This window comes from Numenius arquata, chromosome 18, assembly GCF_964106895.1.
Source record: "Numenius arquata chromosome 18, bNumArq3.hap1.1, whole genome shotgun sequence".
NCBI classification, from domain to species: Eukaryota; Metazoa; Chordata; class Aves; order Charadriiformes; family Scolopacidae; genus Numenius; species Numenius arquata.
The window spans coordinates 471,113-496,287 of NC_133593.1; the positions used below are offsets into that span (position 1 = coordinate 471,113).

Genomic DNA, 25,175 nt, shown 5'->3' on the forward strand with positions numbered 1-25,175 from the left:
CACTGGAGGGGAGAGCCATGAAACACGGATGTCCTGCGCCATGTCCCTTGGGGGCTCACCAGCATGGAGTAGAGATGCAAGGGGGGCAACAAGCTGGCAGCCCTGACCCACAGGTGACACACAGGGGTTATGATTCACTCTTCACACAGGATTTATCTTTGTCCTGCAGCCCAAGGAGCTGAAGGGATGGGTTGAGGGTACACAACATCTCAGGTTCTTGCTTAAACACTGATGCCAGGAAAACATCACATGATAGCAGATAATAGTTTAATTGAGCGAACGCTCAGAAAGCTCAGGAGCTGCAAGTTGACATTTGATAAACCCAAACTGGAAATACAAGACCACTTTTGAGCTGCAACCAACCTTTGGAACAGTTTCTCCAGGGAACACACTGAAGATGTTTATCAAACTATTTAATGGAGGGGGAGGGGGGTGAAGAAGCAGCATTTTGGCCAAAAATAAAAATTCCAGTAGCAAACTTCTCAAAGGTCCACATTTTTCTCATTAACAATCAGAAAGCAAAGTTCCCTGTAGAGTTTTTTTGTCTGTTTTGCTCAAGGACTTGTATTTCTTTTTTAATGCCAAGTCAAGATCCAAACACATCTTTGATTTTACCCAGAGGCTGAAAGTTTGCATTTCATTCTTAAATTAAAAAAAAAAAAATAATCAGGAAAGTAATTTTTCACCATTATCTGGTAAAGAAAAATTGAAAAACGCACATGAACAAAGTCTACTTAACCACAGGAAGTCTCTCCCACAGCAGTAAACTGGCCATCAACCTGGAGACAGCCTCTAGGTCAAATACGAGTCACTGGCCGGGGCTGAGGGGAGGGCAGTTGCCATTCTGCAGCCTGCACCGCTGCCAGCTGCCGGCAGGAGCAGACCTTCCAGAGGCTCACAAAGCTCCTTACCCTGCCACAGCGAGCCACCCCACCGACATGCATTTCTACATTTCAGATTTAGCCTTCCACAATGAGTGTCGTCCCTACAGCTTGGAAAGCCTTTGCAAGGTCATTGATAGACAGGGATGCGCCAAGTTTCCATTCGCAGACCCAGCTGCCCGCGCTGGCTCAACCAAGCACCCGAAGGCTGCCAGAGAAATGCCAGCTCGCCCCACATCAGAGCAGAGCCTCCACGAAAGGCACAGCTGTCTCCTGCTGGAAAACTCGGCCACATTTATGTCTTCAGACCTATCTTATCCCAATGGTCAGGATTCTGCTGAGAAGTTCTCCGCTTCTTGTAGAAAAGAGGTACCAGCTTCCGATCAAAGCAAGTTACTGTAACTATTTGCGCAGAAAAAGACCAATAGCCAGATTTAAAGCCCATGAGAAACAAACCCCTGATCCACTTGCCTTCAGCAAACCATTACGAGGGAGGTATTGCCATCTAGTGTCAGCCCAGGAAACAGGACCCGGCAAGACACCCACCTCCCCTTGCCACCAGCCAAGCCAGGACTGCTGGGGGGACAGTTTTAACACCCTCCTGGAAAAGAGCAATGTTGAGCAGACGGGACAAGGTTGCCTGTGACAGGAGGACAGCTGGGAAGCCCTGGCTGTGATGGCTGTGGGAGTCCAAGCCCAAGCAGCCCAGCTGGCAGACACACAGGGGCCCATGCTTGGGATCTTTTAAATCAGAGTCAGTGATTTGAGTTTCCAGCCCAGTTCAGGTGAAAGTCTCACCAACAACTTTCCATGGAACACAAGCATTTCAAGTGCGTATTATCACTGCATGCTATTCATCAGGACAAAGCCTCACAGTGTACGATTAAGATTTAGTAGCATATAACTCCATTTCTTCCTTTCTGATCATCAAGAAGTCTTGTGGAATCTTCTGGAAAAAAGCAGATCTCAGAAAAACCTAATCACTGGATTGTTCTTAGGGGACAGATGACAAAACCCAAACCCTCCTTGCCCTTTAGGTCTCTTTTCTTCAAACTAATTGGCACAGCAGGATTTGACCTCCCCTCGGAGACCAAGCTGTCCTTTCTCCAAAAGCACAGAGGCCCAGAACAAGCAGCGGGCTCCAGAAGTGTGCTTGCAAGGTGCTGCCGACCCAAAGCTTTCCTAACCTCCCCCCACCCTCCTCTTTGGGCCATCCTACCACAAGGGCATTTTATTTTAAGACTCTGTCAGAGCATGGTGGTAAGGAATCCAAAAGCCATAAAGATGGTGGCAGAACAAGAACGCTTCAGACATTTCTCTCCTGGCAAGGGGCCGCCTTGGATCACATGGTGCCCTGCCCAGCAAGTCAACAACAAGGCACTGAATCATGTTGAGAAGACATTATCCATCTTAGTCAAACAGGGGCAGGACAAATACCACGAAAACATCGTTTCATGTTACCAGGTTGCTCATGGCTTCTTGCTAGTTTTGTATCTACCTGCCACGGTCTCACTTAGAAGCACTTGATTGTGCATTTAATAAATCCCAGCCACAGCAGGAAGGTGCACATTCAGAGAGACATGGGCAGTACACAGTGGAGTTTGCTCCAAAAGGAAACCAACTTGAATGAAGGTAGAGGGGTCAGCAATATTTGTAGGGGATAAAGCTGGTATCCTTAATTTGAAATTGAGTATCAACACTCACAGGAATGTTCAGCCAAAGCAAAGAGCGCAACATGCTGTTGCCCAAGAAGGGAGCTAGCTATAGAGCAACAAACCAGACCCTATTTCTAAATTCCAGCTCCGTACACTGAAAGGACTCTTGCACAATAAATTGGCACAAGTCCTGCCAGCGTTGGTTCTCAGGTTGGTTTATTTTCTCAGAACAAAAATATCAAGCATAATTTTTTTTAAAGAACAACCCGTATAAACAATACAAAACTTCATGGCGTCCTGCTGCCACTTACAGATTCCCTGTAAGCAGCCCAGAACCTGCAAGAGGAAGCGTGTCAGGAAAGTTTTCTTCAAAGTGTGCAGGGGAGAACAGGGGGAATACCTTCCTCTCCTACAGCAGGACTTGATTCTTCTGGAAACAGCCTCACAACATGGCAAACAAAACCAACTTCAAGAAAATCAGGTTGTGTATAACCACAGCATCTCCACTTCACACTCTCAAAACCAGACAGTGCTCTTGCCCCTTTTCCCAAAACATAGATGCGATGCCAAGATCTCCGTGTGCCCAGAGGTGGGTCTCCCTCCTGTCCAAGATCCGCTCTTTTTGTCAGCTGGTGACATCCTAGGATAACAAAATACCACAGTCAGTGTCCCACAGAGATCACCTGTACATTTTATGCCATTTTAGCATTAAATGGTCAATCATTACTAGCACACATCTACAGTGGTCCTAAAAGAAACACCCAGAATCTTGTGGATCTGCACACGTGGAACAGGCGCTGTGAAATCCCCGTAAACTCATTCAACTTCCTCACACATGACCTGGAGGAAACTGAGTAACGAGTGGTGTTCCTCAGGGGTCAGTACTGGGACTAGTGCTGTTTAACATCTTTGTCAGTGACATGGACAGAGGGGTCAAGGGCACCCTCAGCAAGTTTGCCAGTGACACCAAGCTGTGTGGAGCGGTCGACACACTGGAGGGAAGGGACGCCATCCAGAGGGACCTGGACAGGATGGAGAGGTGGAACCATGCCAACCTCATGAAGTTCAAACAGCACAAGTTCTGCATGTGGGTTGGGGCAATCCCAAGCACAAATGGATGGAGAGCAGCCCTGAGAAGGACTTGGGGGTGTTGGTGGATGAGAAGCTCAACACAAGCCGGCAACGTGCACTGGCAGCCCAGAAAGCCCCCCACACCCTGGGCTGCACCCCCAGCAGCGTGGCCAGCAGGGCGAGGGGGGGATTCTGCCCCTCTGCTCGGCTCTGGGGAGACCTCCCCCAGTGCTGCCTCCAGCTCTGGGGCCACCAACATCAGAAGGACATGGACCTGTTGGAGCGGGGCCAGAGGAGGCCACGGAGATGCTGGGAGGGCTGGAGCCCCTCTGCTGTGAGGACAGGCTGAGAGAGTTGGGGGGTTCAGCCTGAAGAACAAAAGGCTCCAGGGAGACCTTAGAGCCTCAGGAAGAAATTCTTTGCTGTGAGGGTTGTGAGACCCTGGCCCAGGTTGCCCAGAAAAGCTGTGGCTGCCCCATCCCTGGAGGGGTTCAAGGCCAGGTCGGACGGGGCTTTGAGCAACCTGGTCTGGTGGGAGGTGTCCCTGCCCAGGGCAGGGGGGTTGGACTAGGTGATCTTTAAGGTCCCTTCCAACTCTAACTGTTCTACAATTTTAAGAACTCAAAATTAGGAAGTCCACCTCAGAGAAACCCTGAGAATGCCCTTCAGGCAACCTTCCTTCCTGTACAGGGTGACCCATGCTACCCATCACTCGTGCTTTTCCAACCCTGTCTTGGATCACCTGCCTCACCTTCTACATGGCTACACTGACCTTGCTGCCAAAAGCTCACCTGCTCCTTTGGTGCCTCTCCCACTCATGCCTTCCCTCTGCCCCTCCACCTGCAGACAGAACCAGCACTTTCTCCTCCCTGGCCCTCACAAGCTGTTTGAGTTGGTTTTCAAGTGCTGGTCAAACACTGCAAGATTTGTGGTGGAGCTGCGAGTACATGCCAGTGCAATGTGGAGCTCTTTCTTGTCCCCAAAGCCGTTAAGCACCTGGGATAAAAGACACTCAGCACACACACTGCTTTCTGATGTGCCTGCTTACAACATTGCCACAACTGGTGCCTGAGAAGCTCCTGGAGGAATACTGATACAAAGGGAATTTCCCTGACTTGTCAGAGTGCAGATGGTACCAGAACACTGCTGAAGAATCAGTCTCCTCCCTCCGTCATCCATAGGATGAACAGCAGAAGGAAAAAAAATAAGAATCAGAAAAATCCTTGGAAACCTTTCCACAAGATAACTCATTATCTGTCTCCTACAGAAGTTCTGAGGATCAAAGGAGGTATGTTCAAAAGATGCCCTATCTCCTCAGCTCAAGAATACCAGGAGCCCAAACCGACTTTTGATAGTCCTTCAGCAGCCAAGGCCACTACAGCTTGGTCAGCAGGCTTGGCTACAGGGGCAATCTCTGCGAACATAAGTCAAATTACTAGCAGCAAAACAGGGAAGCCTGCTCCTTAGACGATATCGCTTTACAGACTGCTAACCAGAAAGCAAAAAAAGTGGTAGTTGTGAGGAAAACAGACGCTTTACAGACTAGAGGATAAGGAGATGAAGCATCACATGATGGTCAAAATCCACACCTCATTCATTTTATATCCTTGAATGGCACCACAGGATCACAGGATAATTAGGGCTGCAAGGAACATCAGTAGATCTCTAGTCCAATCTCCTGCTCAGAGCAGGGTCAGCTATGGGGTCAACCACATTGCTCATCTTCCCCTGATGACCCTGAAGCACCGGGTTTCAGTCGGTCTGTGCTCAGAGCCACACAAAACCCGTGACTCAACTGCCACCCTGCCAGAAAACTGAGTCTGAATCAGGACAATGTGCCTTTCTCAAGGGCTGCCCCCAATTTAAAGTGTGGGATAATAAAAGCACAAAACAGTCAAGCAACTTTAAAGACTGCCAGAAGCACACAAGTAAAGACTTCTCTAGCCTAGCACAAACCAGGATTCACAGCAACAAGTCAGTGCGGAGTCACTGTCCTGGTTCACCCAGGCTCACAAAATCCCATGTTACGCTCATTTAACAGGCCACCAAACCTTCCAAACCTGGGGGTTAACGGGGTTCATTGTAATACAAGATATTCCCAGTCAGCTTCAGGCTGGCAGCGCCTTCTGATACCTACCCTGACCAGGAGAAGGGGGAGAGGAAGCTTCTAAAGAAGGAAAACTACTGGAGGAACTTCAGCTGATCTCTTCTCTTCAAAAATGAATCAGAGGTAGAAATACTTAAATCATTTCTCCAGTTCACAGCATAAAGTTCTAGCAACTAGAATGAGGAAAGAAAGGCTTCTACAGAAGAAAAAGAGATCATTATGCTTGATGCGCTGTAGTGTTCTGCGCATTATTAGAGAAAAGCATCTTTGCTCCTGCTAAAATGCAACTGACTTCTACTCTGCTTCTTGTCAGTCTAATATTATCCTCACACAGCACTTCCTTTAATGTGTCCCTGATAGGCATACTTAAAAGATAATCACTTGATGCTTCCAGCAGCTGTTAGTTGTGGTTTGGGGTGTCTAGCTGGGTATAAAACCTACAGCTACTGAGACTTCTTGTGCACCATAAAAACAAAGGATCAAACCGTGAGTCTTCTGGTTTCATGGCTGCTATTTGAAGTAATAAAGTCTTTACATGGAGCTAATTAAAAAAATATTCAAACTGAAACCCTAAAGCCATTTCAAGGAGTGTTTGATCAGTTCATCTCTTTCATTTCCACCTAATGGCTACACAATCAAAAGAGAAGCGGAGGGGAAACACACGGCCCTGAAGACGCAGAGAGCTGGATCACGTTCAAAGCGTTTGCTGCTCCTGCAGGTAGAAGAACAGCGTGTTCCAACCAGGACTCCACTCCAATATTTGTTTCCTTCCCTTAACAGCAGGTTGGCAGCAACTCAGCCACAAAACCCAGCAAGGCACATGCTCGCTTTGAAGTTCAGACAGAAGCCTGTTGGTACCCACTGTATTAATTCACGCTTCAGAAAGACAAGGCAGCCGATCATCAATTCACAGTAAGCAACACACCAGGTCACAGGTCATTTATAATCACAGTCACCTTTACTCTGCATTAAAGCCATAATTAACAGTTAATGTTTAACTAAGGCTTTAAAATTTGTTCAAGCTGCTTTCTTGCATAAAGAATGGTTGCTGTGTCTTCCCCAGCTCCCCCTTTCCCGCCTCCACCTCCAGCAGGGCTGCAGGGAATTGCCATGTAGGCACCAAACGCAGCAGGTAAGGTTTTTGCCAAAGCTCGGGAAAGCTGGAAATTAAGAAGCGTGCACTAAAAGCGCAGGTCCTGCCAGTTCAGCCTTCATTAAACCCACGCTCTGACGCGATGCTGAGATAACCCCCAGTGAGAAGAGCACTCAAGAAGCATTCCAGTCATCAGCTCTGTGGAGGGCAGCCTGGAAGGCTCGGCCTGGCCTTTACATCCCAGAGAAGTGTCTTTAAAGGATGTTCAGGGAAACGTAGCCTCCACACGTCTCTTACGGGAGACAGAATGCCTTCTTTTCAACACTTCTGTTCAAATCTAAATAGGATTCTCACTGACCATGGAAAAGAACGAAAGGAAAGTTTTGACTTGGTAGTCAGAAGGATATGGTCCATCTTACACCACAGCTCCACACCAGCACACTGGAAAAGGAGACATTATGTGGAGATACTTGGAGCACAGATCAGCAAAGGAGCTAAAACCTTCTTGAATCACAGAATCACAGAATCTTCTTGGTTGGAAGGGACCTTTGAGATCGAGTCCCAACCAACAAAAAAAAGAAAAATCCCCCAAACAAAAACCACAACACCAAAAGCAAACCAAAACAAACACCTACAACCCCACCCCACACCCACCCACAAACAGACACAAACAACAATCTCGGGCACTAGAGCATGCTCTGAAGTGCCATGTCTACACATTCCTTAAATACCTCCAGGGATGGCGACTCCACCACCTCCCTGGGCAGGCTGTTCCAGTGCCTGACCACCCTCTCAGTAAAGTAATTCTTCCTAATATCTAACCTAAACCTCCCCTGCCGCAACTTCAGACCATTTCTTCTGGTCCTGTCATTATTCCCTTGGGAGAAGAGGCCAACACCCACCTCTCTACACCCTCCTTTCAGGTAGCTGTAGAGGGCAATGAGGTCTCCCCTCAGCCTCCTCTTCTCCAAACTAAACATGCCCAGTTCCCTCAGCCTCTCCTCGTATGACTTGTTCTCCAGACCCATCACCAGCTTGGTGGCTCTCCTCTGGACACGCTCCAGCAGCTCAATGGCCTTCCTGTAGTGAGGGGCCCAGAACTGAACACAGCCCTCGAGGTGAGGCCTCACCAGCGCCCAGTACAGAGGCACCATCGCTGCCCTGCTCCCAACGGCAATTGCCCAAGAAGTGCTCTTCACTCCAACCCCAACAAGTCCAAAAAGAAACTGCCACTTTGAAATGACAGCTTGGAGAAAAACCACCACTACCGAGAGGTGAACAAGCTCCTTCTGAAATGCACCATGTGAACAACATGAGAGGTTACTGAGAGGCTCCAGCTCTCCCAAATAGCAGGAAGAAAGCCCAGCAACAGCTAGGGTGCTATCAGCGAGCCGATAATGAGATGTGCTGGGCAATCCACCCTGATACCAGGAGATGAAACAGCTATTTACAACGCCAGGCTGTCAGTTTTATCTGGACAACCATTAGAGGGAACACGACGTCTCGCCATCCCAGGGAGCCCATCTCTGAGCATGCGACAAGCCTTCAGAAAACTGCCTGATTAGGTACCGCTTATCTGCTCTCTATGGAGGTAATTCTGCAGTCAGCCATACCCTCATTTCTCTCTCTGCTGTGTTGTTTGGGGATGTCCAGCTGTTAGTGCTTCAAGTGGACTCACTTTTATAGCCAAGACGGCTGTGAAGCCTTTCCTCAGCGTGCGGCAGCACACGAGCACGCAGTCTGGCAGAGATGCCCCGTGTCTGAAAGCTGGAACAGGCTCTGACCCGATGTCACCAGTGCACCAGGCATCCAAATTCAGATGGAGGTGCAAGGAGCAGATGCACTACTCCTCATTTATACAGCCAAGCTATATGAACCATCTGCAGATCTGCACTTACATGCGTTTTTCTCAGGGTTTGGTTTTTTTTTTTTGCAAGTCAATTTGTCATGATCCTCAGCTGTGCAAAGGATCCACAGAGAGTTTCAAGCACTGCCTGTACGCTAGACAGACAGCTCAGTGGCAGGATGAATTCTCCAGAGATCTTTAACAAGTCTTGACTCCAAAGACCCTGAATGCCGATGACATGCACTACCATCCTGAACCTGAGGTGATGGAAGATGGATCTGTCAAGTCTGCTCAGATCTCTGATAGGACAAGGATACCTAAAGCAAAAAGGAAAAACAGAAAGCAAAGCTCTTTGCCAAGCATATCTAAAAAAAGTCCCTTGGAACAGCACCCAGACAAAGCAACAAAACAACTTGTTCGGAGAGCAGGAGGTCTCAGAAGAGGGACAATTATGGGAAGGTGAAAGAAAGGATCAACTCTTCAACACACACTTCTGACTCAGAAAGGACTTCACCCAGCAAGTCTGGGATGAAACTGATCCTTACAGCAGCTCCCAGTCCTTCAAGAGCTCAGATAACTTTCATGTCAATAATACTCAGCATTCTGTCAAATCAACAGGTTCCCAGTAAAGCTGGGTGGGTAGTGGGAGAGGCACGTGAAGGTCACGTCTACCCTCGCTGGAAATAACTGCGGCCCTGCAAAGCAGCTCTCAGCAGTGCCGAGACACTCCCTGCATCTTAAGCAAAAAGCCATTCAACAACGCTGGGTACCTCACAAGCAGCACAGAGGAGTATTTCCCAAAACCACAATGAACTCTTTGAGAGCACTTAGCACTCTTTTTGGTAACCTCAGCTGTCTCTGTATCATCACAGCTACTGCAATGTCCAGTCAGAGCATTTTAAACTCTTCCAAAGTTTGTCAGGGTTTCACCACTCACTCTGCTGGAGCAGAAGGCTGATGGGCTCACAAGACCCTGACCAGCACCAGCATCCTCTCATGATCAGGAGATCACCTGAAGTCTAGGGTATCAAGTCATTAAAAGTTTGTAGTTTCATTTGAAAAAAAAAAAGTGGAATAATCATAAAAAGCCCATGGAAGGTACCCCAGAAAAATCCACCATGAGGGCATGGTTCACACCATCATAATCGAAGGTTTTTTTCTTCCCAACTGTGTGTTGAAGTCACCTTCTGCTGTGCACCAGCTCCCCTCTGCTCCAAATGCTGCTGTTGGCTCTGAGACCTGGTCCCAGCAGCAGAGTCCTCAGTGCAGTGCCACACTGAAGACACAGGGACACCCACGTTCAGTGACACTGACCCCAGTGCAGGCAGGATAAGTGGGCACACCAGCCAGGTCACAGCTGGCTCACGTCCACGCACAGTGACTTCAATCATTGAGCGTGTCTGCTCAGGATAAGATGTCTCTGAAGTGAGGCAGTAAAAAACATCCTTCACTCTTTGGAGGTGGCAATGTCCTCCAAGCCCAAGAGGATATGCGATTCTTCAAACAGACACAGTTACAGTTCTCCAAACTCAACATTCCTCTGAGGAACTGGACTAGAAGAAGTGCACAACAGCAAAGTATGGAAAAGGGCCCTTTGTTTTGCTGTGCAAGGCATGACCTTTTAAAATCCCCCAATTTAAGACTAAGAGAAATAGACAGGATAAAGACATTTCTTCTGCTGGTTCAGAAAGAAAGTCTGGAGCACCCCAGCCCAGCAGGACTGGTGGCCAGACACGCCAGTTCTGCCTGGCTTGGCAGGAGCCCAGGGAGAGCTGCTTACCACCGACTGTAATGCCACAAGGACCAAAAGCGGCACCAGGGACTTGTGTGCCTCAGCTCCTCGCACAAGTAAGCTGGAACCACAGGCACATGACTCACGTGCACACGCAACAGGCTCCCACCCAAAATCGGTTTGGTCACAACCTACTTGGGTGTAGGTTTATCCAATTTGCCTTTTTACCCATCAAGGTAACAAAACATTTTTACTTATACTTCATACAGGTTATCACAACTGAAACACGAGGGGTGAAGAAAGGAGACTTTAAGGTTTGCTCTGAAGTATCATATTTAAAATAACTACGCGTCTCCTTGCTGCTCAAAGTGACAGCCAGTAACTCTGAATGCTGTGCAAAACTCTTCTTAAAGAAATTCACATCTTGCACACAGCCCGTTCTTTTCAAACTCTACCTGCATGTTAAACCAAGTATTATCATGGGAAAAGAGCCCAGCATCTTTTTCGCTCTCTGCTTATTTATAACAGTGGCGTAGTTTATCTTCCTGCTGCTGCCAAAAGCTCTGAGAAATAAACCCTGCACAAGGGTATTCACCGGGGGCTCAGCCTGTCCTTTCCAGGGCAAGTGTGCTGGGTGGCCTCAGGCAGGCAGACAGGAGCTTGAGGAGAAATACAGCCAGGAACCTGCTCCTACCTGATCTGGGAGCTTCATGTTTGAGCACACAAATGGGAACCCCAGGCTTTAGCCACTTGCTAAGTCCTAGAGAGGGTGTCCCTGGGCTGGGCCCCACAGCAGTGCTCTGATGAGGCTGGAAAACCCTCGCCTCACCAACGCTTTGGAGGATGGGCAGGATAGGGCACGGAGGTATTGCATGGGTCTCCCTCCATTCCATTTCACATCATTTTTTTACTTCTAAGCCCAGGCTGGAACTCCTGGTCTGGAAAAAGCCACCCCTCGTGCATTCAAATGAGGGACGTGTCCTATACACCTGATCAGGAAGCATGTGGCAGGGCATCCCTCAGCAGAGGTGGTGCCATCATTTCTCCACTGACAGTGTCTACAAGAGACCAGAACCTACCAAGCTTCCAGAGAGGTATGAACTCCTAACAAAAAAAAAAAAAAAAAAAAAAAAAAAGTAAAAAGAAGATGCTAGGAGAGGAGAGTGCTTGAGGGAAAACAAACAAAAAAAACCCCACGCAACCAAACCTTATTAAAGCTTTTCTCCTTCCTCTGCTTAACAAGGAGAATGCTTAATTAAGTCATCCTTCAAGCCTTCCCCCTTGCTCCAGCAATGCTCAGCATAAAGCAGATACTTAACAATTTCCTTCGCAGCACAGGACATCTCGGTGATAAGATAATTTGCATATTCTAAAGGAAGAAGTGAAATTGCCAGTTCTCTGTTGTTGGGCTTCACGCAGTGGGTAGGGGACAGTATCAGCAGTAGGCACATTTTAGATTTGCTCAGTAATAAGGGAGAGCAGGAGGGGAAGGAGCAAGTTGCTGTTGAATCAAAGTCTGGAGCCTTCCCAAGGCAGGAGTTTTGACTATTATGCACATATTTCTCAGTTTATTTGCAAGTCTCTCTCAGCTTATTAGGTCAGTTTAACTGGCAACTGCTGCTGATTTTTAAGCCCAATTATAGTCACTTCTACCTGGTGACACAGCCACAGTTCTGCAGCCAGTTCTCACCAATTAATGGCTTCAGAATTGCTAGACCCTGCTATTCATAGCAATCTCAAGTTTGACCTCAGAGTCATAGTTTCCTGCTGTAATTTCAGCATTGTCTGTTTTCACTGGAACACGTCCCTGTGTGCTCTCGACTACTGAGACCACTTCTCCTGTGTATTGAGCTGATATACATATTAGAGGCAAGCTTTCAACTTTGGCTTATCTTTAATAAAAAAAGCTCAGAGAGTAATCTTTCTGGGATGAAACTATCACCAAGAACCCTCAACTAGAGTCCAGGCATTTCTAGGGAATTTGTCCCCAACTCCTGATTAAGTTCTCTTGGTCATGAGGGACCATAGCAATACAACAATGAAATTCCCTCCCCCCCTTTTTTTTTTCTTTTAAAATTTCTGCCAGGTCTTTCAAACAAGAAAGAACAAAAAGCTCCAATAAGCCAGTGGTCCTCAGTGCATCCATCCTGCACTTTAGGGCACACTGAGGAGGACTTTCAGCTATGCACATCCCAGGTAACCTGGCTTGACATGTGTGCACTACACAAAGTGTACAGAGGCAGACGAGGAACCCAAACCTGAAGAGGGGTAACCAAGACCCAAGCCACTGTGTTTGCAAGGAACTGGAGCAGGATGGATTTTAAAAAGTGTTTGCATTTCTATTTCCTACCTCTGAGTATCTCTGAATTCCTCTGGGAAACATCACAAGTGGCCTTGCATTTCACCAAAGAGAAGATTTATTCTGACCTGAAACTCCGTTAAAAAGGAAGTCAGTTTGTTCTGAGCAAGATACTGTTTGTGGCAATTAGAAGAATTGGAATCTAAAGCGAGAGGGATACAGAAGTGCCAGGCAGAATGAAGACACTCAAGCGTGTCTGGGTTTGAGTGTCATTATGCAAAACATACAACACAGCTCTGGATTATTCAGTACAGAGAAAGGAAGCATTTGTCCCCGTAACTGAGCAACCACTGCAGGACTCACCAAAAGGAACAGCAAACCCGCCTGGGAAGGAGCTCTGAAGCAGGGGGATGGATGTAGCAGTGCCAGGAGAGAGAAAATGCCCCAACTACAGTTCCCAGTCACTTCGCTGGTTAAGCTGAACAACAGGTCAGGTCAACGCTTAAAAAGCACCTGCCAGCTGGTACATAGGAAAGTTTTCCATAACTGCTGTGATTCCACTGGATCATTAAACATGAGCTACAGGCAGTAGCCATCTACTCCACACAGGCCATCTACTCACTAAACACCTAAGACAGAAAGGATGAAGCAGGGCTGCCAGACTGACCCAGTACAGCTTGTGCCCTGAACTGAACTTGTACAAAGTTGTCAGAAAACACCAAAGAATGCTCTGTCTCAAGCCTGACTAATTAGCAGTGCCTTTGATAGAGAGCAGGAGCTCCGGTTGGAACTGCTTTGCTCCTCTCAGAATATGTAATGAAGTTTTTAAGCAAGACGCAGCAGCAGCAAACCAACCTCCAGCTAGCACAAGGCTCTGCCCTGCGAGAGCCTCCTCCAGCAAGGGATTTTTCTTGCAATGAATTAACAGTAGATTCTTGTGTAGGTCTCAGTGATTTATGTTTGTCTGGAACACTTAGTTTATTTTAATACTGTAACTAAAATCATCTTCAAAGAAGGTTAGAAATCTTTTTGACTGACAGCTGTCCATCTGCTGTGTAAGGCAGGAGAACTCCAGGAAAGCGCTGGACACGTGCATCAGTAGGAGTCAGTGGAGAAACTCTGGCTGATGAAGAGTTCAGCCCAATCTTTAAGCTTGCTTCCAGTAGAGGTTTCCGTTTTTCCCTTCCTCTTTGCCCTTCTCAGTCTCTACTAACTGAAGACGCTGTTTTACTTACAACAGCAGCTATGTGCCATTACACCAACGGTGTGGAAATCAGCATCTCTGCAAGTTGCTACTTGAGAAACAAGAGGCTACACCACCTTACCAGTGGAGGACCTGTCTGGAGAACCAGCAAACCACCACATTCATTCAGACTTCCCACCATAAAGCCGGGCCAGCTGATGCCCAGGTCAACACAAGATGCATCCCAGGTCAGGCACTGCTACATATGACTGTCAGACACAAGAGCCAAGTCCTACAGGCTTCCAAACTGCAAGTCTCTGAAATTCAGCAAGTGGAGAATTGGAGCCTCCTTGCCAAGTCCGTAGCCACGGACTTCCTGCCCGCGCTGGCAGGATCACACATCAGTCTGAAATCCCCTTGCACAGCTACTTGCCGGGGGGTAGATGCCTGCTAACAGACATGATCAGTCTCATCCTGAATCCAGGGCAGAAGAATTTCTGCTCCAGGCAGTTCAGCACCAGGCTGGGCTCAGAGCGGGCAGAGGGGCAAAGGCTCCAGGCAGGAGAGGGGTGTGCTGCTTTAGGAAGCAGCCATTCAACCAAACCTCCTCCTCAAATACCACCTGAGCTTCCTCACAAGCACAGACCAAAGAGCCCACCTTAAAATACCAGACCTGCACCTGCACTGCTGCTGATGGAAAGGCTGCCAGTACTCATCTTCTACAGGTAGAAGAGGTTCTGCCTGCTTTGCATGAGAGAGAAACCTCTGACGGGCCTGAGCCGGTGATGCTTTCTGACAGAAGGCTGCTGTCATTTTCTGCAACTCTTTCCCTAGGGCTTACCCTGAGGCAAGAGACCAGCAAAGATTTCCACTCCCCCTTACACCCTCAAAGGTTTTGACAAAAAAAAAAAAAAAAAAAGAAAAAGAATGATCAAAGAGCCTTTGTGCATTTATAAACCCGTCAATTTTGCTAGAAGATTTAAGGCTTTAAAGAGTCCAAAACATCTATTTGAAATTTTCTATACAAACAGGTTTCTTAATATTTCAAAAAACCCAGAAATAAAATATTTAGATTTTTCTGAAGTGAGGCATTCCAACAGCTCCAGACAGGAGCACTGGAGGGGAGGAGGAAATCCAATTCTTAAGTTTGACAGGAACAATTTCTTTTGTTTCTTTTAATTGGCAGAGAAACAAGACTATACAGCTATTTCTCCCCCTGGCTCTGACAAGGAATAGCTGGGATGAGCAGCACAGGAAACAACAAAACCAAACTTACTCAAGTGCTGCCAGTTTCAGGTTCCTGTCCCATCCCAGCTTGCCTCGCAGGAAAGATTCCCCAAGCCAACAGCGCAGCAGTTTCACCCCACCATCCCACCTCTTCCCCTCCACCCACTCCCATTACCTTACATTTTGCCTCCAAAACCCTCTCATGCAGAAGAGGAGGAGGTTCCCCACCTGAAAACACAGCTCAGGCACAACAGAGGTTTTTAGAGACCTCAGCCTTTTTCACAACTTGATTACCTTTATTTCTGGTTAGCCGGAAGAAGAGTTGAGACAGGCAAACATTCGGCAGCACATTTCTTTCTCCTTTTCCATGTAGTCCCTGTAGCCGCTGCAAATTAGAGCACAGCATGGCATCACGGGCTGTGGACTTCCCACCCAACCATCACTGCCATAAACAGAAAACAAATATTATTTTTTCTATATAACTACATTAGCCTAACGTAAAAGCGTGCTGGTAGCAAAGAAGCAGCTCCTCCAAGCCCTTCTTTCTGCCCAGTCAGGGAAAGAAAGCTGGAAACATTGGGCCTCATCCCCAGACCTTGGGTCTCTACTCCACTGGTGACGATTAGCTAAGCAGCTCATTCGACTTTTGGTAGCCAGATGCTTTCTGCACCAGTTTTACAAGCATGTGGCAGTGCAGATGAACCTCCACCTGCATCCCACAGTCTAGTTTCGTGTCTCCTCATTTGTGGCACTCCTTGTGTGAGCTCCTTCAGCACCTAGCAAGAGACATTGTCCAAGTGCCCTACTCCAGGATATCTACCACTGACACCAGATCTGGGCAGAGAATGGGTAGGAGACAGCAGGGGTTTGTGTCCAGATACAGGATAAATGGTTCCTCCATTCTTACTTCCCAGCATCACAGGGTAAACAGCTTCCTGACCATTTCCTTTGAATTGCTGCTTCTCCAAGCACAATGTTCTCTGCACCCTGTGCTCTCACCTCACTGGCACCAAGGTCTCACTGGTGAGGAATCCCTGAACCAGAGGGTGACTCAGTTTGGGCACCATCCCAGGGATCAATGGCCACCCACACAGTTGGCTTTCCTGCATCTGCTACCATATAAGGGCAAAAGCAAAGGTTTTTGTTGCAACACACCAGAATCAGCACAAGTGTGACACTGGCTAATGCTCTCTCAGCCCTCTGCCATCAGACCCTTGGGTCCAGAACCTCAAAGTGTGAAATTTTGCATTTCACGAATATTTCACTGTTCAGTGGAATCCCAGCCAGCAAGTCTTTTAAGTCTCAGACAGATGTTGCCACAACTGTCCGCATGGAGCAGATGAGGGATTCCCACCCAGACTACAGATAGCACACTCACACACCTACCACAGAGGAAATCCATGAGCCCCTCATTTGTAGGCACAAATTCATGCCAGATGTTGGAACAATCCCATTTTGTTCTGGATTTGATGCAATGCAAGCGTTCAAATAAAAATGCCAAATTCAGCAGCAAAATTTGCACCAACAAGATCACTAAAGCCAGTACAGACGTGTCCCACAAAATCCTCACCCTGGAGTCTGCCTGTTGTTCTCCAGTGAAGTGAATTTTGCCACAACCCCGGTTCAGCTGTTAAAGAGATGCTTTTCAAAGTTTTGTTTTAGATAGCAGGAGGTAGCTGTTGATTAACACACAACAGTCCTTTTTGCAAAGTATAAATATACTCAGAAAGGAAGTGAAAAGCCTCTAAGAACAAGATTTTGATTCATATTCCGTTTCTGAAGCATTTGCCAGATCACATTGAGTTTTTCTCAGGCAAGGCAGTTTGGCAACATTACAGCATCTAGGCTGAGGTATGGCATAATTAACACCACCTGATAACATTGCCTTTGTCTATTTTATATTAGTTCCACTCTTTGTCATAGTAAAAGCAAGAAATACACCATTTTTAACCTGCACTGAAGCAAAAACTCCAAGACAACAGTGGTTTAACACACACTCAGCTCACTGACACGAGCGTTAGCTGTACCAGCCGCTATCTCCAGAGAGCTGACAAATCCGCCTGCTGCTCCCCTGGAGGCACAATGCCTCCGTGCTTCCTGGCAGCACAACCTCAACATTATTAGCAAGATTCCTCTTTTACCTGCCAACGTATTTCAAACCAGTCTAAGAGAACATATGAGGTTTCTAGAATCAGGATTTCTAGCACTGTGCCAGGGCTCTCTGACGCTACCCACACACCACACCTCCGAGAGCAGCCAGAGCTATTTCACAACTACTTGCGCTCACCGAGCAATTTGGTAGCTACGGACCCAGAGGCAGATCAGGATGAATAGAAGTGGTTTATTTCAGACTTCCAGACCAGCAGCTAATACTGCCTTCAAGTTCTTTTTACTTCAGAAGTAGCAGAACAAGTCTGAAGCCTTGGTGTTATCACAGACTACTAAAGACAATGTGGATATGGAGGACACGGATGTGCAAGGACAACCCTCTACCAAACCACTACCTGGCAAAGGCACTCGGCTCACAAGACCAGCTCCTCCAGCTGCACCAATTCCTCTAGTAAGAGACATTACTGCTGCCTACAAACCTTTTTGCAAATGCCTAGCAGCGACACACAAAAAAATAAAAAGGGTTCATATTCAAGGGCTGCTTTGTGATCTCTGAAGCTGGGGACAGCATCACCTTCTGTCTGTGAATGGTACCAGAAGGACAGCACATGCTTTGGGGAACCAGGTGGTGCTTTTCCCAGTTTCAAAGGGTCGAGCAGAATGAGGGCAGACTGGTGTTAGTCGTGTTTTGGTGGGGCCAGGGCATGACTAAAGCTGGCAGGACTGTGCTGTATAAGCCTGTGGGCACAGGGAAGGTTTGCCTTCAGGATTGCTCACTTGTTACCTCCAAGACAGCACAAGATTCACTTTTAACAAACATTAGTATTTGTAGCATTGTACGCTGAAGCACTTGCAGTGCAAAAATGCTGCTGTAATTAACCAACACATCTTAAAGGGAATGAAAGTCATACTTATTAATCCAGAACATTACCAGCTCAAGCACCAGCCTACTGCATTTCATTGGGTTTGAGGCATGTCAGCAGCCCGTTCTCCCTGCCATCACCCTGAGCTACCCCCTCACAAGGGGCAGAACACACACATCCCCCCAGAGAAACTGTATGGGAAGAGTGGGTGCTCTCAGCTTCTCACCTACCATCTAGCATCTCACCAACCACTGCGTCTGCAAAGTGTTTGAACCAGCTGTGTCCACACCAAGAGAAACCTTCTGTATTTTCCCCAAGTCACTTACTAACCCAAAAGTTTTGTTTTGTTTTTTAACATTTTAAATATTTTTTGAGCGGGTGTTCCAGGCACTCTCTCTTCCACAGGGGTGGAAAGGAGTTCTCTCACCTTGCCAACTTTTTCAGCTCATTGTTAATATCGTGGTTAAATGGCTGTATGTGCTGAGCTCTGACCAGGAAATCCCGTGCTTTTTCATATTCTGTCATGCAGAGACAAGCCTGCCATTGAAAGAAGACAGATGTGTCACAAGATAAATATAGACTCACTGCCATCCTTCAGGACTGAAACATGTGCAGCTACAAACATTTCCAAGACAGATCCAGGTAGCTCAGGAATCCCCCATGAAAAGATCTGTGTGACACATTTACAGAGAGACAGATTTTCCAAAAGGTCAGATGCAGACAAACTGCCTTGACTGCTGCAGCAGCTCAGGAGGCCTGGCCCAGAATTTGGTTGTTCTCCTCGGTTCATTTGAGGCTCTCTCCACAGCCACAGTCAGACCAGGGTATTCCTTGATGTGGCTATCAGAGGAATTTATTTTCACCCACCTGGCCACACCTGAACAGTGCTTTGGCATTTCTCTGGTCAATCTCCAAGGCCTTCTCCCCGTACGCCAAAGCTCGGGCAGGACGTTCCAGTTTCAGGTAAGAGAGAGAGAGATTGAGGAGCACCAGCAACTTGGAAGCATCGATCTGACACCGCTCCTCCTCACTGGAAGGGCTGCGACTGAGGATGGAGAACGCCTGAGCAGACAGGAAAAAAGAACTAGTGCACAACAAATCTGTTATGGAAAGTGAGAAATCCATCTCATCAGCCAGCTACACCCATGTTCCTGTTCACCTAAGTCAGTTTAAAATAGTAATAACCAAAAATCTAAATACACTGCATGGCATTATCAGCATGACTAGCCAGCTCAGCCTACAGGTTTAGGATCCTATCAAGGAAGAAAATAGCAGAATAGAAATACTACACCCAGATTTTAAAGCCAAAGACAGAAAATAAATCCTAAGAAGAGGGCAATTTACATTATTTTTGTTACAAGAAACACCAAGAAAAAAGCAATCCTAAATGGAGGGAAGAAAAATCTCACAAAACCTCACTAGTTTTGAAACAAAGGCAGATGCCTTCCAGTTTGGGAATAGCCAAGTATTTTCCTGCCTAGAGAGGCCGTGGAATCTCCATCCTTGGAGATGCTCAAAACCTGAACAGACAGAATCCTGCGAAGCCTCCTGCTGCAGCTGACCTTCCTTTAGCGGGGGCCTGGTCTGGAACAACCTCCAGGGGTTCCCACTAGCCTCAAGTACTGTGTGACTCCCAACTGCAAGGCTAAAAGTAGATTGCCCAGGATGCCAGCTATATTCCCATTTCCAGATCATGGGGATTCTAGACTACTTCTCAAAGCATTAACCAGCATGCTGCTGCGATATGAGGCCGTGCTGTATTATAACATTTCCCGGCAGAAAGTGACCGGAAAGGCTCCAGTGCAGCACTCAGCCACTCAAACCACTCAGGGCTCTCACAGCCGCCGAGATGTACCCTTCTGTCTCGGCTACAGCCCACAGGGAACAAGCCTGAAAGAAAAGGGTTCTGCCTATTTTGGCTAACGCTTCTCCTCCTTCATTTACCATTGTCACTCACACAAAAGCAGGTGTTTGAGTTCTGTTCTTAAATAACAAACTATGCCTGGAAAATGTAATGAAGTCATTTGATCTCTAAATTGTACCTGTTATGGTAAGCTACAGCTTAATAATCACTGCTTGCAGAGCTTTTCACAACAGAAAACACATTTTTTTTTTTTCTGGTATCGTACCCTTTTGTATCTGTCTTTGGCACTCTCGAAGTGCTGCTTACGGAAGAGGTAGTTGCCAAACTCTCTCTCCGTGTCTGCCACTTTCAGCACCTTTTGTAGCGGAAATGTATCCTGCTGCTCCTGTATAAAGAAATACCTGAACTTCAGCCCAAACAAAAGCAAACAAGCAGAGAGCTCCAGTGGGAGAATCCTGCAGTCCCCTTCTGTTCGCAGAGGAGGAGCCAGGCTGTGTCCGAGACCCCTGCAGTGTCCAGCCAGGCGACCACCACGTGGCATTTCCCTTCACCAGGCTGAAACATGCCACCGTTCTTGTGCGGATAACTCCTGCTGAAGAGTGCTACCAACCAGGTCAGGAAGCTCACCAGGACCAAAGGGACTCCAGGGCAGAAGATAAAAAAAAAAGCAGAAATTCATTCTTAAATCCTGCCCAACTCTCTCACCTGCTTAGCACAGAGCAGTTTGCACAAATGCTATTGCTAGTACAAAAGGTGAAGCTGATTGAAAGGCTCTATTGCTCTAATGACTCGGCACCACCCAGCGTGGCTGCCTCAGGCCAGTTCTGGGACCATCCTGACACCCACACAGGACATCAACCCAGCAAAACAAACAAAAACCCCACCAATAATAATAAAAAAAGATAAAAATCCACAGACAGGTTTTCTCCTGGATTTCCAAGTTTGAACCAGCTCACAGAGAGACGTCAGTTAGCCAGAGACAGCAGGCAACTGGCAAGAAGGGGACTAAGCTCTCTTACAACAAGTGTGGTTTGCTCACAGGGCTACGTGCGGACAAAGTGGCCTGTGCAGCAGCAGGAGAGAATGCAGAGGCCTCCTCTACCAACGCTGCTGCCTGTGCCCTACTCACTGACCCACAACCACAGCCCAAAGCCCTTTACATAAAAAGGGGGAATCAACAATAACACTGTAACTCACCAGGGAGGAAAGCGAACAGTGAAGGAGCACTTGGGAGAGCAGCCAAGAAGCAAAGACAAAGGGTGGGGGGCAAGGGGGGTGGTACTTGAACACTGTGTACTGAACAGGATTTTTTACAGACAGCTCGTTACTGTTCCTTCAGAGAAATTCCTGGAGGCTTGTGCCCTCTAGTGAAACCATGAAGTTTCTTGTAAAGCTAAAAATAAATGGAAGTTGTTCCACTGACTCCAGCACAAGGGAGCAAACAAAGGCAGCCCCCACCTTCTCCATCTGCACAGGAGTGCAAACAGAGCACAAAGCGCAGGGGCAGCTTAGAGGGCACACATTTGTATCAGCAGGGAGCTGGCAGCCCAGGGTCTGGGTAGCTGCACCTGCGTTTAAGCTAAGCATATGTAACACATGACCAACAGCAACTGGAAGAAAGACAACAAAGGTCTGGCCTCCAGATTTAGGTCTCAAACCCTATTAAGGCAACTCACGGTGGTCAACTCAAAGAATGCGTCAGATTCTTCCGAGTCTAGGAAGTCCAGCACCTCCACTTCAAACATGACTGTGGCATTTGGGGGGATGAGAGGAGGACAGCCCTGTCGCCCATAGGCGTAATCTGGCATGAAGACAAATCTTGCCGCCTCTCCCTTCTTCATCGTCAGCAGGCCAATTTCCAGGCCCAGCAGCGTAATGTCTGTCACAACAAGAAATGGAAGGTCATGAGAATCACAAACCTGGAGACCCCCTCAGGCTCCAAACAACAATTTCTGCAAAAGCCTGGAGGAAAAGGGTCAACTGCCCCGTTATGGTTTATCAAGGCAGTCTGCTGTTAGGACCAAGCACACTGTAAACAGTGACATCTCCTCTCACGTGATTTAAAAAACACCAAGACAAGCAGCTTGCCTCAAGGTAGGCAGCAAGTACCCCCGCTGCCACCAACAGCATTGGAACCGCTGCTCACTCCCACAGTCAAGAGGGGCAGAGGGTGATCAGTTCCAGATTGACCATCACCTGTATGAAGCAGGAGGCTTTTGGACTCCATTAACAAGTTTTAAAGGTTTCAACTAACCTAAAAATACTAAAAAGCCCTTAAATTAACATGCATTAATGGGCTGGTCTGTATAACCCTCAGTCCCAGGACAAACTTTTTGGCTGGAACCTACCTTTTCCAAGTTTCATCAGCCTAGGAGACTTGCTGTAGCAGTTTGTGCAGAAGGGCTCATCGCAGTGTTCCAGGTACCCGGAGTACTTCACTGCAGCCCAACACAAGGAACAGAGAGGACAGAAAAGCATGAGTATGATTTCATATCCAGTATCAGTAACATTGGAAGCAGACCAGGAGTTGGTTCTGCAACAGCAACATCACCCTTTTATCCTGCTTCTCTTCCTTCCTTCTGCTGTAGAACCAGAGAGGCAGCAGAAACTACCTTGTCTTTGTACCAAAAACCTGGTCACGTCCAAGTAGCCCAGTGGTGTTTGCTATGGTTTAACATCAACACCAAATAAAACAGCTCCTTCACGGTCTCAATGCCTTTCTAATCAAGGGATGTGATTTGGTGTTTCTAAGAATTGGAATGGAAACTTCAGCTGTTGAAATTAAAAACACCCTAATTATCTGCAGAAATACACAATCAAGCCTTTCTCAATCTAAGCTGGAGCCCTAGAAAGAAAAACAAAGGGAAAATGTACACCTCCAAGCTTGGCCACTCGCTGGAGAGCTGTATGGGTAACTCCAGTGCTCACTCAGTTACAAAACCCACTGTAATGGGCTTCCCTGGACATGACATGAGGTCCTTGCAATTCAGGAACCACTTTCAGCCTCAAACTGTACTTTCAGCTTCAAACTCCGTACTCGGAACACAGGTGGGACCTGGAAATCCTGCTTTTCTCAAGGTCAGGATGCCCTTTCATTTAATCTGTCAGCCACAAGAAGTTAAACAGAGTATCCCAAGTGCTAAAACACTGATAAGGGAGGGCAGTCTCTGAAACAGAAAGACATACTACTGTATAATATAAGCACTTTTAAGTTCTTGTTCTGATCTCATGCTGAAGCCCAAAGCACCCAGATTTGCCAGCCACCAGCACATCAACATTAGAGATTCAGGGAATCTTTTACAACAGATTCTGTCCTCTCCATTTCCCCCAGCTCACACTTCAGGTCCAGCCACACAGACCAAAGGACGGACCTTGCACAGAGACATAAATGATATAGAGCAGTGTGAGACCCTGACTTCAGTCTACACTTCTAAGGATTTTAGGTTTTCTTAGTCCTGATTAAATTTAACAACTGCTACTTATAAAGAAAGCTGCTCAGGAGATGGTCAGTGGAGCCTGCAGGCACGTCCCAACAAAGCAGGGCTGTCACTGCCGAGTGCGCCCAAAGCCCCGGGGAGCAGAGCTGTGAGCTGACACAGCACTTGCTGTGCGACACCCGGCTGGCAGCAGGGCATGGCGGACACATGGCCCTATGCAAGGTGCGAAAGCCAGGCTGGGCCCTGTCACCGGGGGGGTGCGCAGCCACTACCACCCGGTCTCCTGCGGCCCACGGGGGAGCAGCGGACCCTGGGTCTGCCCGGAACCGTAGGCCCTGCAGCCCGAACAATACCCGCCACGGAGGCGCCTGGCGGCACGGCCTGCCCGCAGCCAGGGTGCAGCTCCTCCTTGCGCACCCCGCCGTCGCCGCTCAGGTCGCGGGCCCGCGCCAGCCACGGGAAGGGGGACACGGCCGCGGCCCGCTCTGCCGGCTGCGCCCTCCCCTCGGGCCTAGCCCGGGCCTCGCCCACCATGTTCCCGCTGCCGCCGTCAGCCATCGCCCCCGGCGTGATGCCCCGCGCCCTCTTCACCAATCACCGCTCACCCCACACTGCGCGTTCAGCCAATCACGCTCCGCGGAGCGATCCCGTCCCAACATGCTACTTAAGAGCCACGCGCCTGCGCCGCTCGGGGAGGACACGTTTCCGCGCAGTCACCGGCCAATGGGGGTCTCACGGGGCTGCGCAGTGCATCCTGGGGGATGTAGTCCGCACCGCCCCGGGCTGTGCCGCGCCGCGCCGCCCCGCCCGTTCCACCGGGCCCGTGGGGCTGAGCACCCTCCTCCGAGCGTTGTTTCCCTCAGGGACACCCGAGGGTCCTGCTGGGCATGGATGCTCGCAGGCCGGGGCCGGGTTTTCCCCGCGGACCGCCGGCAGCAGCCCCAGCACCGCACCCGCAAGCCTGGGCCCGCTCCCCCGACCTGGGCCTGCGCCTGGGGCCCTGGGCAGCGGGAAAGCGGCAGCGGGAAAGGCCCCGTCGAGGGAGGGACGTCCCCGTCCGCTCCCGGCAGCCCCCCAGGGGAGCGGGTGCTGCACCCCCGCTTTACAGCGCCCGAAAAGCCAGCGCCCGCAGCCTGAGACCGGGGCTGGGTGGGCCCGGGGCCAGTCCCTGATCCTTTGTCTCTGGCTCGCACCCCGCGACCTCCCCAGGGCCGGGCCCTCCCGTGTGAGAAGCCTTCCTCGGCCCCAGCTCCCCTGGGCGGTGCTGAGAGGGAAGCTCCAGGCTGGCCCCACATCGAGAACCAAGAGTAATTACAGGAGAAACCATGTTGTGCAGAGTGCGACAAAAATGTGTGTGCTCTGCCCCACGCGGGAGGTGCGATGAGTTGGGTTTTCTTCTGGACTTTGTCCAAAAGAATGAAAGGTTTTCTCCAAACAACAAAAAAACCCCTACTGTTCCAACCAAAAAAAGAGCTTTAGTTGATAAGAAAGTATTTTCATACAATCATGGAATGGTTTAGGTTGGAAGGGACCTTGAAGATTGCCTATCTCCACCCCCCTGCCCTGGGCAGGGACACCTCCCACCAGACCAGGCTGCTCCAAGCCCCATCCAGCCTGGCCTTGAACCCCTCCAGGGATGGGGCAGCCACAGCTTCTCTGGGCAACCTGGGCCAGGCTCTCACCACCCTCACAGCAAAGAATTTCTTCCTGAGATCTCATCTGAATCTCCCCTCTTCCAGCTTGAAGCCATTACCCCTTGTCCTATCACTACATGCCCTTGTAAAAAGTCTCTCCTCAGCTTTCTTGTA

General features: G+C 48.6%; 1 protein-coding gene across 1 annotated transcript; it reads right to left on the reverse strand.

Moving 5' to 3' along the window:
• Nucleotides 1-15,400: 15,400 nt before the first annotated feature.
• FKBP6 (FKBP prolyl isomerase family member 6 (inactive)) lies at nt 15,401-23,925 on the reverse strand. Its single transcript, XM_074160873.1, has 7 exons — nt 23,721-23,925; nt 22,279-22,368; nt 21,607-21,809; nt 20,196-20,315; nt 18,934-19,128; nt 18,494-18,603; nt 15,401-15,479 (listed from the first exon to the last, which is right to left on the reverse strand). The coding sequence occupies exons 1-7, from the start codon at nt 23,923-23,925 to the stop codon at nt 15,401-15,403; spliced, it is 1,002 nt and encodes a 333-aa protein (XP_074016974.1).
• Nucleotides 23,926-25,175: the final 1,250 nt, after the last annotated feature.

Excerpts from the sequence above, each read along its gene's own strand:
- FKBP6 (XM_074160873.1), bottom strand. The coding sequence starts at position 23,925 with ATGGCTGACGGCGGCAGCGGGAACATGGTGGGCGAGGCCCGGGCTAGG. Across the intron at positions 21,810-22,278 it reads GCTGATGAAACTTGGAAAAG|ACATTACGCTGCTGGGCCTG; the intron begins GTAGGTTCCAGC and ends TTGTTGTGACAG. Across the intron at positions 15,480-18,493 it reads GAGCTGAAAAAGTTGGCAAG|CGGCTACAGGGACTACATGG; the intron begins GTGAGAGAACTC and ends TCTAATTTGCAG.